Source organism: Aythya marila (genome assembly GCF_965140915.1).
Source record: "Aythya marila genome assembly, chromosome: 5".
Lineage (NCBI taxonomy): Eukaryota > Metazoa > Chordata > Aves > Anseriformes > Anatidae > Aythya > Aythya marila.
The window spans coordinates 48,332,507-48,350,600 of record NC_139046.1 but is presented as its reverse complement, the minus strand read 5'-3'; the positions used below and the strand labels follow the sequence as shown (position 1 = coordinate 48,350,600).

Genomic DNA, 18,094 nt, shown 5'->3' with positions numbered 1-18,094 from the left:
ATAAAATTTTAATCTTATGCTGAGTGACAGATGCATATTTCACCCTAGCAAAAATCAAAACTGCTCAGCCGTGCATCAGAGGGCCTGTGTTGCTGGCAGCTAATGGAGACAACCCTTGACTCATGTAAAGAGAGACCTTTCCTTTAGGAGCAGTCGTTTGCTTACTGTTGAGTTCCTATTTCCTCATGGCTTTTAAAATGCACATGTAATAAGCAGCTCTGATATTTGAAATCATTAACCAATGTAATTGTAGTCTTCATGTTTATTAAGTGACCACAGATTCTAAAATTTTACTTTAATGGCACGTTTACTACAGCCAGGAGAGTCTAAGGAGGGCAGATTTTATCAGGCCAAAGGCTCACCTGTTCAAAGACATTCATGGGCAGCGATCACGTAGAGTAAGCTATTTCTCTGCAAGAGCCACAGGGTGCCATGCAGGCCAACATCCTCAGGCTGGCAGAGCACTGTAGCCTGCCCAGTCACCAGCCCTGCCCGGGGAGGCACGCCTGAGCCCTCGCTCCATGCCCTGCTCACACTGCCAGTTCTACAGCAGCCACATCTGCCCTGCCCTCTGCTCGGGAGAAAAAGCCCTTCTTGTCCAGAGAAACTGTTTGACAGTGGAAGCAAGTTATTCTGGAGCACTGTCCTGGGCAGATTCTCTTTCTAGATATTCCCCAAGAAAAGGAACTGGGAGTGACAGTGGATATAAATTTACTATCCTCTTTGTGTTTGGCAAGCATACAGATCACGGGATGTATAAATAGAAGAATTGAACGCAAATAAAGAGAGGTCATTATGGCATGTACAAAGAGCTTAGTCAGACCACATCTGGAGAACTGGGCATGATTCAAAGACCATATTTCAGGAAGGACAGTGAACAATAAGGAATGGTTTAGAAGAGGGTATTGTAGATAGTATTGGGTCTCTAGCTAGTGCCTGCAGTTTTGTTAGGCCTAAGCTGCCCTCCCACTGGTTACTCCAAGTGAAGCTGTTTTACTGCAGAAGCATCTAAGCTGAGGACATGGAAGGAATTCCAAGGTGGTAGAGAAAGGGATAGTAAACTCTTCCTCCTAAGCTTTCTAATCCCTGTAGTAATGGTACTAAATGATTTAGTGTTTCTGGAGTTGCCATTGTTTACCTGGCACGTATATTTATTTATTGGTTTGGTTTAGGTTTTCGTATATTGTTTCTTTTTATTATTATTTTGAACTGCATTTTTGCTACATTTGCCAGAATAACCATCCCACCATTACATCCACACCAGAATCCCTATTAGGTTAAAATCCATTTTACGTTTCTTAACCTTCTCACTTAGTTAAAGCTTCTCTTCTTGTACCATAAGCCACACCGAGGTGGCATTGCACATCGTCACAGTACTGAGTTCTTTCATCTCGGAAGCTGCTGCATCTCAGGGCTGTGGGATTGCTGAAGGTAAAAGGGGCTATGTAAATGAAAGATGTGCTGTTGCTAAGGGACAAAAGGCATGCTATTGACACACAGAGGAAATGGGGACACTGCTGAAGTGTTGAGTAGGATGAAGGAGTAAAATGGGAGAAATGAAGCAATTAAGCTGCTTCTGTCAGACTGCCCTTAGCAGGACTAAAGCAATATCCCCATTTCACAGGTAAGTGAACTGGGACACCAAGATGGACTAAATTGGTTGGTCAGGGTTTACACAACTAGTTAATGGTAAGTCTTCTCTGCCTCTTGGACTGTGTTCATTTATTTTGGCACAGGATTCTGGTTTTGTATTTCGTATTTGGCTCGGTGTTGGCCAATTTCATGCAGGAAAAGTCTAATGCCACAGGGTTTCTGAACTGGGCCGTTTGGATCTCACAAAGCCCTGGTTCTGATGCATGAGTTTGGAAAGTTGTTTCTCCTTCTTTTGTCTCTTGTTTCCCCAGTGAAGAAATGGAAATGAGGATAATCACCAGCTCATAAAAGCACCGATACCTTTTATCTTCCAAAGTACGCTGCTGCTGCTAAAGATAAAATTTGCTATGTTTTTTTGGCAGTCATTAAAATATAAGCCTAGGATATGTTCCCTTGAGCTCATGTTCAATTAAGCGCTTGGGTCCAGGCCAGGTTAGTGGTTGTCCAGAAGACCACAGGGATATGGAAGTGGGATTAATGACTCAATAAATACTGACTCAGTACTAAACCCAGGCCTTTCTCCTACATTTATAGTCATTTGCAATCCTGTCTGTCACAGCTGAATTCAAATGTAGTAGTTCATGTAGATACTTCCTACCTTCTCTCCTCCAACTTTCATCCCAATTCCATAATTTTCATGGCAAAAGTGAGGCAAAGTATGTAGCATGTTTGAAAGGGCCTTATGAATATAGTTAGTAACTTAGGAGTAAGGAAACATTTAAGGATTGGTAGTAGTGGTAATAGTAGGCTTCTGCTCTTGCCCCGTCAGTGTACAGAGAAAGGCAGAGTCTGAGCTCCTGTAGTTCTGGGAGCTCTGCTGCTTTCACATGGCTTTGGGACGCAAGGTATTGAAGTGACCTGGACCCCAGAAAAGTGGATTTTGCAACTTCAAAACTGCTTTAAAACTCTGTTTGGGGGCATTTTGATACTGAAGTCAAGTAATGCCTGCTGACAACGAGGAACAGCAAGGACCAGACTGCATGTTTTAAGAACACATCTCTGGTAACATTCCTGAAGTACAGGCAAGCAATGGTTGTGCTCGAGTTTCAAGCCCAAGATGCTGTATGCGGGTGTTGTCCAAGTTCCTTCATGCAGCCCTGCCCAGTACCTCATCTTTTGTTTTCACCTCTCCCTGCTGTGCAGCCTTGCAGCTGGTCTTGGTGCCAGGTGGGCTGCTGCTCTGCAGCTAGGCACAACTGACAGCTGGGTGATTTTGCCACAGTGCACCCAAGGTGTGCCAGTCCTGGTCCTCACAGGCAGTGTCAGATCTCCTGCTGGGTTAGCTCTGAAGTTTCCTTAAAGTTAAGTGATGAAAGTTAATGAGCTAAGTTAGCTCCTGTGAAGGCTCTGCGAAGCAATCAGAGCTGTCCAGAACTATGCCATTAGGACAGCAGCACTTCAATGGAGAGACTCAGCTGAACACTTGCAGAAGATTTAAAGATCTTTTCTCTCTGTGCTGAAGCTCCCCCCCTTCTGCTTTTCCTCCTGTTTTCAATTACGGTATTGCTGTTTAATGTGGATGCAGATACAAGCAACTGTGTTTGATTTTTCGTACTGCCGACAGACAAACTGAAAGGGATGCGTGCCTGCTTTATAGCACTGTATTATTTTCCTATATGTTAGCAATTATACATATTGTTTCCTGATCACAAGTCTTCCTCATCATCTATTGCATGACTGTACTTGATTATATAGCCTGATGTGTTTAGATTTGGGTATGTGATATCAGAAACACTTTGGTTGCCTGTTATTTCATATTTTGTTGTTGTTATTTGTTTGTTTATATTCTGTCAGGATAAGCCTGTCTTATTTCATAAAACAAGGGAAGGATGAGCTTTCTAAGCAGTTGAATGGTGGTTCGGCAAGGAGAAAATAGAGAGCTCCAGGAATTGGCATTAATTCTAGGTGGTGCTCTGTACTCTGGGTCTGTACTGAGTTGATTGGCAAGAGGGAACTGCACAGCATTGTGTTGCTTGATAGAATGGGAGACAAAAAAAATGGCAAGAAGCATTCAAGGCTTTCCTCATGAAGAATTATAGGACTTTGTGCAAGGTGACAGCCAGCCTGTTGTCACAGCCAAATTCCAATGTGGGAAACTGCAATTGCAGTTGGATGAGGTTTTTACCAGGTCCATTGAAACGAGTGGGATTTGGCTGTTCAGTACAGTCAGGTCATTGCTGTCTGCCTTCAAAATTTTGGTCTTCTAAATCACAGCTCAGTTCATTGGGAGCAGCTATCATTCTCACCTCTGAGAAAGTTTCTTACGGCATTTATCACAAGCCAAACATTGCAAAAGTATGTTGATGCTGGAGGCTGGAGACTTTTTTTTTTTTTTTTTGGAGACTTTTTTTTCCCTTACGCTTGGTTTCCTTAGACATTTCTGTAGCATATTCACAGTAGTTCTGATTTCACATACATGGCTTTTTGCATTAGGAGCCTTTAGAAACAATCTATAACATTAAAGACGAACCTTCATGTTCTGAGGGCTTTTGTTTTTGTCAAATAGATACACGTCTCCCATACCAATTTGTGTTGTGGTAGCAATCAGTAATGATTCCCACTGTTAGGTGCAATGCAAACACAATACACAAAGAGAATGCTTGCCCATAGAACTTGTTTTTGTTCTGGCCAAAGGGAAAAATCAATGCACATTGTATTGTCTCATAGGCTCAATTATGTTTATCTTAGGGGGGGGGGGGGGGGGGGAAAGTGCACTTTTTCTGGCCTGGTAGTTTGCAGTGTATGACCCTGTCCTAATTATGTTTCTAATTCATTACCTAACCTATTGTGAATACAGGCAGCTCTTGAGATTTTGAGTTGCACTTTTCTGAAATAACAGTTAGTACCCTGGGCAGTTTCCGTGAGGAATCCCAGACAGCAGAATTGGAGTACTTTCCAGACAAGCCTCCTTGGCCCTTTGCCACTTTTGAGTGGCCCCATCTTAACCTCCAGACATCATGTAAGTGTTTGAAAGACCTCAAACGGCTGATGTGTTAATCGTTAGGAAGTTGTGTCCCAGCATGAAGGATTTAGATTAAAGTAGAGAAAGCATTGAGAAAATGACTACGGCAGGGTAAAAATGATGGTTAGTCCTTTTTCATGAACGTAATGTGCAAACAGCATAAAGGGTGAAGATAACGTGGAAAACCTTACCTGAATTAATTTTTAAACGTTCAAATTTCAAAATAAAACTCAGGTAGAAGTCTTTGCATTTCCTTGTGGTTTGGTATCCAAAGAGCAGAAGTTAATGCCAGCTTCGGTATCATCAGAGGACATTGAGCTGGACCAGGGCTCCTTACAGAAAGTTCCTTGCTCGAGGGCTGGACCAATTGCCCAGCTTAGGGAGAGCAAGCAGCACGTTGCAGAGCCCTGCTCATGGGCAGTCACCTCGTAGGCAAAGCTCGCAGCAGGACTGCAGCAACTGTTAAAGCACAAAGGTGTCCAAGAGTGTGAAGGGTCTTCTTCCTTGAACCCAGGTGAGACTTCAGAAATATTTTCAGTTGCTGTTTTTTAATATCTTGTTAGCATCAAATTACAGACAACAATTTCAAAATCTTTGGGCAAGCCAAATGATTTCAGTTTAAAGAACACTAAACTGGAGTTTTACCCAGTTGTGAAGCCTTTCAAGATCATTGACAGCAAGTGCCCATGAACCGGTTTCATATATTAACTGAGGTAGAATAAATATGCCTTTATTTCCAGCTGCTATTTCAAAGGCTATGGAAATACCAGAAACAAATTGTTAGCCAGCTGTGCCTTAATCACGGCACTACAAACGTGCTTTCAATCGGGCTGCTGCAGGGTGTTGCCTCACGCCGTTCTACAGAGGTGACTTCTTAGCTTGTGCTCTTGAGGCTTGATCTAAGGCCCACTAAAATTAATAGGCGCTCACTAACTTCACCTGGGCTTGGATCCATACCGAAAATCTTGGGTAATTAACAAAAAAAAAATTGTGACCAGAATGCCAGGATACAGCCTGAGATATAACCCAGCGTAACCCACATCAGAGAAAATGCTCTAAGAACGGTGGTGTGCATGCCTGAGTGGCTCATTCCTGCACAGTAATTAGGTGCTGGTTCACGTTGTTGTTTTGTGGAGAAAACATTTTCTTGAGCTTCAGGAAGTAAATCAGCAGTTCTAACGTGATTCCAAACAGAAAGAGAGTGTTTAGACATGAATTGATTTATTTCAATTATAGTTTTGCTTATTTAGTTAGTCGTGATTAAAACCAGCGTTGCCACAAATATAAAAACACAGAAATGTGAATGCCAGACAGAAGTAGAAGTTGCCTCTACAGTTTATACCTTTGTAACACCTTTTACTTACAAATTGCTTGGTTTGGGTGGGAGCAGAGCTGATAACACCATTTGGGGTACGAGTAGTCATCACAGTGCAGTTGTTTTTACAGTCAAAGTTTTTTTTTAATTGGTATTAAAACTTAAGTCCTGTTCCTAATTATAATACCAATAGTCAAAGCTTGACTGCAGATGTCCTTGTGCCTGAATTTCTGATCTGAAGAGCAAGCATAGTGCTTTTCCAACTCTGCAGTTACTGGCAATATATTGGAAGAGAAATCACGGCCAGCGTGCTGCGAGATGAGGGACATAAAGCTCTTCAGTAATAATTTGTGGGGTACGGTTCTGCTCTGCTGCCCGCCCAGGGACTGCTCTCAGTCTGCCTCCAGCGCTGCAGGGAGCGGTGTGGCTTCCCCTTCCCAGGCTTGCTCATACCTACCAAGACCTGCCCGACCTGGTGAGCCTTTGCGAGGCCTTAGGTAAGCAGGGCCTGATTCATCCCCCACTGCGGTCCCCGGGAAAATCCCTGGTGACATCACTGGGCTTTGGCACGGGGCTGGAGTCTCGGTAACTTCCTCGCTGCTCCCTGGTACGCTGGGGATACTCCTCAGCCGTACCACGGCAGGTGAGAACATAAATCTCACCCGTGACTGTCTCGTATGAGCAATTTTTCCAAAAGTAAATAAATCATCCCTCTTTCGTCTTACCCACAGCACCTGGCAAACAATTAACTGAAAAACTGAGAAGGTGTTGTTTCCTACGTGAGCCAACTTAAATCAGTCTGCAAGCCTTGATTTTTAATTCCTCTTTAGAAAATGGAACCAAGTGAGGCAGGCTGGCAGAGGAAACGTGCACCATTTTTTAGCTCTGCATGGTTTAATAACGTAACTGCCAGTTTCTGTTTTCGCCTCTGTAGAATTATATGCCTCTATTTGAAACTTTTGACAAATCAGTCTATTTTTGTTCTCCCTCTGCCATAAATTCAATCCATATGTCTTAAAACATCCTTTCATAGCTTTAACGTGGAAAAGGAAGTGGCTTAGGCTCTGTATAGGAGGCTACAGTGTAGTTAGCAAGCTCTTCTAGTTTGCATGCATCGCTTCTGTTAGCTTTTAAAGCCTCGACTTCCTAATTATTCAGGTTACAGAGGGCATTGGCAGAGTTTTCTCCATTAACTAACAGTGAAGTACAGTGAAGAAGCACAACAGGATAAATCATTCCCTTATCCTCAAAATGTCCAGGATGTTTTTGATGCAGTCCTTGGCTTTGCCACCGAGCAGGATGCAAGGAGGATGTGAAAAGGGTAGGAGAGATCAATTCAGCATATAATTTCAAAGAAAACATCAAGACAAAGAAACAAAGGTCTTGCCCAATACGCTGCAGTTCAACTGGCAAGGGTTTTGTTTGACAAAACTGCAGAGCACCTACGTGACAGGAGGTCGCTGCAATTTGAGCAGAGTATCTCCGCATCCAACACTGAGCCGGGGTCAGGAGGTGAGGGTGGGAAGGAAATGCAGGTCGAACCTGAAAGCTGTTGGTATGGCTTTGTGCGGATCAAAGTGGAAAAATCCAAAATACAGGATGCAGCAGGGTAAGAGCACAGGCAGAAGGGGCCGTAAGCATCCTTGTCTAACATCACAGAAAATTTAGTTCGAGGATATGTTGCTGCAATTGTGGGATAAATTGTAATTAATGATGTGGCAGCAGCTGAACACCAGGATACAGGAACTCTGGGTGAGTGGACTCCAAAAAGCTTTTCAGAGTCCACCTGCACTGTGGATGTGGTGTCACGCTGTGGCTCATCAGGACGCCAGCAGAGGAAGCAGGTCCCCTCTCCCACCCGCGCCCTGGTCACGTGTCCCTGCCCCCTGCCTCCCAACAGCCACAGAGGTCACAGCCCCTCTCCCCTCTGTGCCACTCCGAGCAGTCCTGTGGCCACAGGGTAAAACCATTCAGCTCACTAATTGGAAGAAAAGCAGATCAACTAATGAGTTTCTGTGAGGAAAGCAGAGGAGGCAAAATTGTATTTGGGGGATCTACGTGGCACTGACTTGCAATGGGGCTGCAGATTTGCTGTGCTCAAGCAAAGTTATGGGGTGAAAAGTGGGACTGGGGAGAAGTAAATGGCTGCCTCTTTTAGAGACAGCTTGCACATCAACATGAAGCTGTATCTCAGGGGTTTTTTGTACTCTCCCCAGTTGTCACTACCATTCCCAGCCTGTTCACCCAAAAAGCCTCTAATTTGTCACCAGTGCAAATGAGCTGTAAGGACAGGCACAAAGCATGACGAGGTCCCAATAATGACAGAAAACTGTTTGCAAATCCTTAGTTGTGTTTGGTTACTGTGCATTAGTGCTCATGTATGCAAGATAAAATCCTTCAGAATGGAAGGGGTACGTGTACAGTGACTGCATGTGTGCAATGTTACTATCCTTCCAATCTATCTCTGATAAAGGGGTCATTTACAGAGATGAAAATACAGTCAACCTCAAAACTTGTAGGCGTAGTTTGGCAAAGCCAAAGGTTCACGCATGTAGAAACCACAGTCTGCACATTTGAAACTGCATGCAGGTTCAAAGAACTGGCATAGCCCCTGGCTTTATTTTCAGAGCTGCAAAGATTGCAGCTACCATTTACCCTAGATGGACTTGAGGTTATCTTCCACACTTCTGAAAATCAGGCCTTATATCTAGCAATCTACATACAGCTGTTCAAAGGCAACCTGTGTGTGCACAGCTGAGTTGTTGTATAAACAATGTTAGAGACTTCACTAACGCTTTTCATGTAGCTTTATCTCAACTGCAATTTGTTTCTAGTTTTTACGGGCTGTGGAAACACCCATCTGTGCTACCTGGAGCCCAGTTGCCGTGTTCTATTCATTCCAATGGTATTTACAGCACTACTTGATTTTGTTTGAACTGTTCAAAAAACCTCGAGTCCCCTGACTAAGGCGCAAACGTGTTTCAGCTCCGTATCGCTACTATCAGTACGGAGACTCGCTTTTCCGCTCCTGTAACTTCTCTTGTAACAGGTCTGTTCCTTTCCTTGCTCTCTTCTCCAGGTGTGCTGTCTCTGCCTGCCTACTTCAGCCCCTACAATGACGGCTCTGTGTGCAGCGATGGACGGGCTGATGCTTACGCCCAGCTGGAGCTCCGAACTCTAGAGCAGTCTCTGTTGGCAACTTGCGTTGGAAGCATCTCTGAACTGAGTAAGTTTCAGTTGTAATTGAATGTGGGTTTCTTTCAATGAAGCAGGAGAGCCGGTCCCTCTGCTATTGAGGTCAGTGGGAGCGTTGCCATTGTTGACAGTGTGAGGAGTATGTGGCCAATGTTGTGTAAGATTTAATTGTCTCATGGTGCCGTTTATGAAAATGAAGTTGGTTCATTAGACTACTTTATACTTAATTAATGTATATAAGATGCGTTTTTTCTAGCCTTTTGGTAGGTAGTGGTACTAGTGCCAATAGAAGATGGATGCTTTTGCCTAGATACTTCTGGAGGCTTTCCTGGACTTCTGTGGACCACAGCAGTGGCACCTCCCTCAGATGGCTGAGAGGGTTCCTTTTTTAGAGTTTACACAGTGGAAATGTCAAGGGTACAGGATACTCAAGGAAAAGCTTTTTGGTTACTTAAAAACAAAAAGTGGAGGGGAAAAAAAAAATCTGAGAGCACTTCAGTAACAAAAACTTGTTCAGAACTTTTTTTAATGGTAACCAAATGAAATGTTCCATTCCTAGACTACTCACAAAGCCCCTTTAAAGTAAACAAAAATGATTTGTGTTTTCCCGGTCTACTTTTCCCTTGCAACGTTTCTGCTGGCATCACTTTCTTAGTCTCTACCACGTGAATGCTAATGAATGTCAGGGGCCAGCAAGGAGTTTGTGGGTTTCACCATTTATTTTGCAACCTGCCTTAATTTGAGGTTTTCAAATTCCTTTAACACACCTCTATTTATCCTGGAACACAAGAGAACATTTGTAGCATGGGCCTATGATTGAATACAGCTTCCTCTCTCTCTCTTCCCCCAGCCTGCTTTGGCCAACTTGGTCATTACATCTAGTGAATAGATCTCCTGATACAGTTGCCTACTGATTTTTTATTTTTTTTTAATGTTGCTGCTTGTTGCCAAAAAAATAAAGAGAGTGAGTGTGCAAAGGAGAAGGAACGTTATTCTGTGCTGAAAATTTAAATTCCAGATGCATTTCTTCTATAATTGTGCAGGCTTCTGTGTTTAGTACCGATGCTAGAGGATTCACAACATTCTTGTAAAACTTTTAGATTGTAGAGAGTCAGGAGCTACTGAAGTGGAAAGGCGGAGGTGTTGGAAGGTTTTTGCATTCTGAAGTGGGTCCTTGAACATACTATGCACCAAACAAGTGGCACAACTTTACACTGCAAACAGAGATTTTTAGTACTTCATTGATCTGAACCACTAATAATGTTGTATAGACATACGGGAGCTTTGTGGGGGTTTCTCCCTCGCCTGTGCAACACTAGGACCTCAGGGTTTCAGCTGGAAGTTGTTTGGCAAATTTAGAGTCTTGCTGTGATATAAAAGAACAAAAAGCTTCCTAAGAATCTCAGAGGGAGGTGCGAATAATTCATATCGTCATGGGTAAGTTCAAGGTGCTTTCTCAGGATCCAGCTTTGAGATGGGGTGGCTATTTCAGTTCCATCCTTTCCCAGTATTGTAGCTGTGGGACACAATGGACAGACATTTCCTGTGAGAGTTTTAGGGGACTGTAAAGCATAAAGCAACAGAAGATGCTCCCAAGGAAAAAATAGACCCTAGCTATGTATAGTAATCATTCAGACCGGTGGTATGGTAGTCACACTACTCAAAGATGTAATGTCTGGAGCCTTTATTGCAAAGCTCATGGAGTTTGTAATGCACCACAATAAAAGGAGAGTAAACAGGGTGTGCCCAAAGCAAGCATATTACACAAATGTCAGCTTTATGTGACTAAAGACTCCCTGCATAGCTGCTGTCTTGGGGTCATTGCTCTGTGAACTTTTTATGAATCTGCAGCCTTAAAGTTCTTTACTCATAGAAACGGTGTAACACAGGTTGCCTTTTTCAAGGCCTTGTCAAGTCCACCAGTACTCTGAAACAGAGGCAGTTTGGCTCAAATTCAAAGACCAAGAGGACTGAGCAGCTCTGAAAGCTCCTGGATTGCACTTATTACAAGGCTCAGGGGCAAATTCCTGGAGCCGCTTGTGACAGCCAGCATGATAAAGATTGGCTTTTTAATAAGAGAGTCAGGTCTTGTTATTCTGGAGAAACCTGCAGGTAGAGTGAGAAGGAGAAAATCAGACCCCTCAGAGAAGGGGTTTCTATACTGAATGTATCATTAATTAGTCACAGGCACCTGAACCTCAGAACCCAGTTGAAAGAATTGGGAGTAATCTCATAACCTAAAATACTGATGCTGGAGATGAGAACAAAATATTTATATTCGTGGTTCTGGCTTTGCCTTGTGTAAGCTATGCTCCCAGCTCAGGCAATTGATTGTAAAATCATTCTGATACCATAATGGTATCATCAGTTTTGTAGGCAGGTAAGAAACATTAATACCTGGTTTGAAATAGAAGAAAAACATCATTAAAACAGGATGGAAAAATCACTGTAAAGCTCTTGTTCTGAATGTATGGTGACTGAGAGGAGTTTAAATCTCTAAGTGATAACTTGCCACTTGAAAGTGGCAACAAAATTTCCCTTACAACAAACTGCAAAAAGTGGCAGTTTGAGGGCAGGTTTTTGCTTAGTTAAAGAAAAAGTGTATTGGTACACAAAGGGCGTTTCTCTTAGCTATGAGAGATTTCATTTAGCTGGTAGAGTGTACTTAAGAGGGCCATGGATGAATAGTAAAGAGACGCTTTTGCATTCTTTCTCCTTGTGCAGGTGATTTGGTCTCACGAGCAATGCACCACATGCAGTGCTTGAACACCATCCGCCCAGGCATGAGCCCCATTCGGCAAACGCGGCAGCAGCAACCCATCTCCTGGTCTCCTGATGCTCTCCATACCCTCTACTACTTCCTGCGCTGTCCTCAGATGGAGTCCATGGAGAACCCCAACCTCGATCCTCCAAGAATGACCCTGAACAATGAACGGTACGTGGGCTGATGAGCTCAGTGGTCAGGGAGTTAGGCTAAGGTCTCCTTTTGTAGAGGTGCAGTGTTTGTATGAGCAGCGCTGGCAGTTCTGCAGGATGCTACCTATCAGGCATCAGTTATTCCTGCAGTCAGGCCAGATTATGCTGTCAGCCTTGCCAAGTTTACGAAGCCTTGGAATTGGAACTGGAAAGTGAGCTGTTTTTTCATGCAATCTTTCCGAGCGAGGCATATACTGTACGCTGCCAACGAGGCTTGTCTGGAGACACTGCCAAAAGTACATGTGGTTGCCTAAAGCAGTAAAGACCTTACCAAAGAAAATCTTACCTTCTGAATAGCACCAATTAACAATTCATCATTGTCAGGAACAGGAATGTCATTTGCTGTGCAGAGTTTTGAAGGGATTTATGACCAACCATCGTAATGATTACTTCAGTTGATGCTGTGTGTATGGTACACAAAGAAGTTCATATAGGAAGCCAATAACTGAACAGAAAATGCAGTGGGTTGCCCTGCCTTTTTCCAGCATCATACCTGACTCTGAAAGTAGGCTCATTATTAGAGTGGGTCAGAAATTTTCCAGTGGGATGTTTTTTCTGTTAGAAACCTCCCTGATTTCCTTCCTGCCCAGCAACTTGGCAGCCTGCCTGACAGGCGGGTGGCAGCGGAGAGCCTAGGAGCCCTCAGAGCCCTGGCCACAAGTTGAGTTCTTTGACAGGTCAGGGAGATCCTGCTCCTTGTGCTCCTCGGCTCAAAGGCAGACTGATAACTGGCTGCCTTGCAGTTGCATCCTGCAGAGAGACCCAGGCCTCTCAGGACTTACGTTTACCCAGTTTGAAATGCATATTGAACTATGTATTTATTTCAGAAATCTTACCTGAACCGAAAATTTTGGTTTCTGATTAACACTAGCCAGTACTTATGCTAGTTTACCTTCAGATTTCTTTTAGCCTGCTGGACATCAGGCAGATGGCTGTATCCTGGCCCTCTTTGTTTCTGATGCTGCAAGTCAGCCTCAGATCTCATGCAGCCCTACACTGGCCTGCACCAAGCCTGCCTCCAGGTGTTCACCACCACCAAAGCTGTGGCTGACGGCTTTGTGGCCAGAGCCTGGCAAGTCAGGACTGAGAAGACTTCCTGAGAAAAGCAGTCGACTGAACTGTCTTCTTTTAAGGCTCTGAATTTTCAGGCTGAAGTGCAGAAAAACAGGCTGGACAAAAGGCAGCCTTTGTAACTGCAGGCTCAGTAAGTTACTTTAAGGAAAACCTCAAATAAGGAGAGAAGTATAAAGCTGTCACCCCTAAGTTTTCTGTTCTGCCAAAATATTTTACATGTGGCTGGTCTGTGTAACTACCTCCACTGGTTGCTTTTCATTTTCTCTTGGTTGCTTAACTGTCTTTCTGTACTTCATCGTAGTTTGTACTAGAGTGACTTTGAGGTCTCAGTCTGGGAGCAAAACTGTTTTGCGGAGTAAAAAAAAGGTTTTACTTCTGCTTATGTCTGATCCTCCCCCAATAGAAACAGCAGTATGGTAGCTAATCTTAATCAAATGCCCTCCCTAGTGTAAGACGATTTATTTTGCATTTAATGTTTGCAGGCTGTGCAAAAAATTAGTTTTCATGGTGCCAAATTCTGTAAAGTTGTACCATTAGTTTCCACAGCTGTGCAGCTGAAGCTGATAAGCAGCTTGTGTCAGAAACATAGATTAAACTTTCTATTTTGTGTTGTGCTCTTTTCAATGTTCGCAGTATGATGATGTTACTGCAGCTACTTGTTTTGTACACAGAGGGTAATAAACGAGTTAACAGGAGCGCAGTCATCTCTCCAACTGCTCCCAAACAATGCTTTTCACATGGTTTACCGGAGTTTGTTTGGAATGCAGGCTGCAACTCTATTCTGTTTTAAAATCTGCACTAGATCCTATAACAGCTGGTGTAAGGGAAATTTCTGCCATTTTTTTCTGACCAGTATTTAGCTGTAAAGGAAATGAAAGAGGATATATTAAAATGGAGCAAAAACTGGTATTAGGGAAGAAAAAACAGAATTTGAGGACTATCAGGTTAAATAATTGGCTTTGTAAAGTTTATGAAACCTGGAAATGAACTTAATACTGCCCAATATGCTAGGGAAGAACATGTAATCTTACCTTTCGTTTACCCCAAATGCGTATGTGTCTTAATGTATTGACCTCTGTGCACATTATTTAGTACAGCCAGTGGGATAAATACTGCTGGCAGCACTTTATGCAGGAGACAGTTTACAGTTTCCTAGCTAAAGAGGAAAGATGGTTGAGGCTGCATGTGAGATGCCAGACTCATGGCTAAATAGATGAGAGTACTGATCCACCTAATGTGCATTGGCAAAGCTGTGCAGCCCAGTTTTTACTCTTTACTGAGCTGTGCTAAATCAGCTGCAGACTCTGCAAACTCTTTTGTGTGTTTATGCTCCCTCTCTGGAATATACTTGTGATGTATGCTGCAATCCTAGTTTGTTTTCTGCTGAAAAACATCTCGGTCACAAACAAGGACAGTAATGCTGACCTATTCTGCATTTGCTTGTGATTTGGTTCATAGCCTGCTGTATAAATCTACCATCGTTGAATACCAGTCTGAAGTTTAGCAAAGAGAGGGACGGCTGTTTGAGCTGCAGGCTTGGTAAAACCCTGTCTTGATCTTGGTTACATCTGTGAGCCATACAGATTCAAAGCCATGTAGTAGGAACTGCAGTTGTGCAGTGCAGTGATGGACCAGACAGCCCACTGTCCACCCTGCTTGACTGTTGTATGTGAGCTTTGTGTGTGTCACGCTGTGATGCAAAGAGCTATGAAAATCATGAGTCTGTGGGGCTGGAAGGCCTTTACTGTGCTTCCCTGCAATGTGAAGGGAAGTGTAGAGTTCAAATTCTGAAGCCATGCCTAATGGAGGCTGTCATGCCTGGGCTGCCATAAAGGGTTTTTAAAAACCTAGCCAAGCTTCTGAACATATCCTGCAGCAAACTATACAAAGCATGAAAACGTACGTATTGCAGTTAGGTATGCAAAGCACCCCAATGCACAGAGCCAGTTTAAACTCATAGAGGTTATGTACCTTATCCTCACTAAATACCTTGGCAACTAACGAATTGTGGATAGTGATCTGTAGAGTCCTGCAGGAATGGCGTGGATGTAGCCATCTCCCTAGAGCTTGGCAGATAGAGAACCTTTCTGGTTTGGCCTCCAGTGGATGAATGATTTGGGATATCAGTAGACTGAAACTCTGGGAATTTTGTTGGTTTCGTCTGGTTCTGACACTTACCTCCAGGCAAAGACACCGAAGTGGAAGAATGAGCTGAGGCAGAACTAGACAGGAAGCAACCAGCTATCTTTAGCAAAACATTTGAAACGTTTCCACAATGAATGTGTAGCTGCTGACTCTATGACCAAACTGTGACCCACCTGGAACCCCAAACTGCATTTGCTGCATGGGCAGTAAGCTATCTGCCGTTTGGTGTCAGGTGAGCCACCTGAGGAAGTGTTTTGCAAGTAAAGTGCCACTTGTGCAATACTTTGGCAAATGAATTAGACCCTAAGGTGAGATCAAGCAGCTTTACTCAGTAGCCTGGCTGCCTGAAGGCTAAGAACCTGTCCAAGCCACGAGAGAGCACATCGGTCTTTGTTGCTGCAGAAAGTCTCTCTGCTGGGCAATAAAAAAAAAATATATATATATATATATATTTTTTTTTTTTAGTTTCTCAGGAATCATAGTGTATATTGTGCCAGAGATCAGACAATGTGCTGTTGGACCATGGAGAGTGAGCAGACGTGTGGCACTCCCTCTCTCCGCTCTGTTTCTGCTGTTTTTTTTCCCATTGCTTATGTCAGGCTAGCTGAGTTTGGGAGCACTCTGCAGTGTGAGATCATGTCCCAGAGCAGCAGAGCATGTTTGCTGGCATTGTTTGGGATACTGTGACTTGAGAAGGGCCATCCAAAGGTAAACTAAGTTTCTTTCTCCCTTCATTTTTTCCCTGAGTGGAATATAAAGCTTTTGTGTGATTTTTAATGGTGTGTCCAGGCAAGATTGCCCTCTCAGTGATAGTTATCATAGGGAGTGTTTGTCTTCTCCCTGTAGAGCACAAATTGAGGTCAATATTCTAGTCTCATTTTACAGCTGGGTGGACTAGTCTACCCAAGATTAATTGACGGGGCAGCAGACCAGCCTTAAAGCTAGAAATAGAGGCCAGTCATTGCCCTCATCCTCTCTATTTTTGAATGCAAGATCTAAAAAGCACAGATTATCGTGTGGGCACAGCATTTATTGTAGGAAACTTAGTATGACCCTAATAGCTAAGAAAAGGGAGGAAAAAAAAAAAAAAAAAAGGTGGATCCTGGGATCCTGCTTCCTGTTGTGTCGCTTATTATCCATATGTGTTTGGTGACTAGGCTAGTCTTCTTCCTGTTCCAGCTACCCTATTTAAACATCAATAAATTGTTTTCCTATTGCTGATATTGTTGATATGTAGAATGATCTAAAGGTAATTCTAGGCTTGCTCATCAGTGCTCATGGATCCGGTCACACCAGAGCTTTCTGAGCTATCTGACTTGCAGACATGCCAAGTTTTGCATGTCTAAGTTCGCTGGTGCATCATTTTATTCCAAATATCAGTGAGTATTAAACAATTTATATCAGCAGAAGCACACTGACTGTACCCATCTGACTGTTGGTGAAAATCCAGTAAAACACTAGCGAAATTCCAGGGCTGATGTAGAATTTGTCAGCTGCCAACAGTAAAATTCAGGGCTTGCCAATTTGATGGAAATTCACAGCTCTTCAGCTGGAAAAGCTGTGGACACTGCAAGGAGCCAACTGCAATCACACAGGGGGCCACCTCATAAGAAAAGAGAAAAGGGAAAGTTTCATTCTCTTTTCCCTGTGGAGGGGTCTAGAATACTTGCCTCAGATTTTATTACTTCTCTAGAGAGGACTCTGGTTTGTGAAGCGATTGTAAACAAGTCTGGCATCACTCAAAGGATTGCTTCCTTTCTGCATGAAATCCTTCAGAAAGCCTGCTGCACATTCTGCTTTTAGCTGGATGGCTGTTTTTATTGACAAGGTTCAAAAGCGACCTAAAAATTTCCTACTTCAACAAGAGTGCTCCCATTACACCTTGCTACCTCATGTGATTCAGGACCCATGAATAAGCATGCAAATCCTCCTTCAATAGGCTCAAGCAGGAGAAATGGGCTCGTGCCTACTCTCCTGAGTCATGTTAGCAGGGCAGAAAGGAGATGAGTTATCTACTTGTGTTTTATTTGTGCTGTATTTCCAGCAACACCTGCTCTAAAACATAATCTGTTGGGAAAGCATACGCATCTGAAGCTGCCAGGAGGAAGACTGTAGCTCTTTCATGCCATTTCTGAGCACTGTTTGCTCAAATGCTATATTCATCCAATATTTGGCTTATTGGTTTCAATCATCATTAAATAAAACATTTGATATTTGTCTTGTGATATATAATCCAACTTTACTCTGGCTAGCATGGAAACCAGGGTTAGGTCTATGTTAATAGTTCCTGGTACAGTCTCAAGATCCTGTCCTTTTTATTGATGGTAACCTGAGCCTATTATGCTTTCAGATTCAGATACTCATGTTCAAACCGGATTGAGTGGGGCAGTGGCTTTATGGCCCTATTTTATTTTTCATACTTTGCAAAATTCAGTCTGTTCTCAGATACATCAGAGAAATGCCACTCAGTTTTACTGGGGAAAAAAATAATCTCAAAGTAGCTTGTGCCTGTGCTTTGCTAGAGCACTGCTTTCAAGGGTCTTCTCACTTAGTTTCCTTATCAAGAGCGTTGCAGTGTTTGACGCAAATAGAGAAATCCTGTGCTATGGCTTTTCCTAAATCCCCAGTGAGTATCTGGTGAAGATGTTCTCATCTCTTTTTTTATTATTATTTTGACAAAGCATTCCTTTGATCTTAACTTAGTACCTTTTTTTTTTTTTTCTTGATGATCTCTAGGTGCTTTGTTAGAAATAATTAAAGTCCTCATTTTTTTC

At 43.1% G+C, this 18,094-nt stretch overlaps 1 protein-coding gene across 1 annotated transcript in view; it reads left to right on the top strand.

The window, feature by feature from the left end:
• ABTB2 (ankyrin repeat and BTB domain containing 2) overlaps positions 1 to 18,094 on the top strand; it is a 141,015-nt gene that overhangs the window by 78,819 nt on the left and 44,102 nt on the right. The window contains exons 2-3 of the mRNA XM_082761993.1: positions 9,010 to 9,156; positions 11,850 to 12,060. Coding sequence (XP_082618119.1) covers positions 9,010 to 9,156; positions 11,850 to 12,060 — 358 coding nt within the window. The remainder of the gene's footprint in view (positions 1 to 9,009; positions 9,157 to 11,849; positions 12,061 to 18,094) is intronic.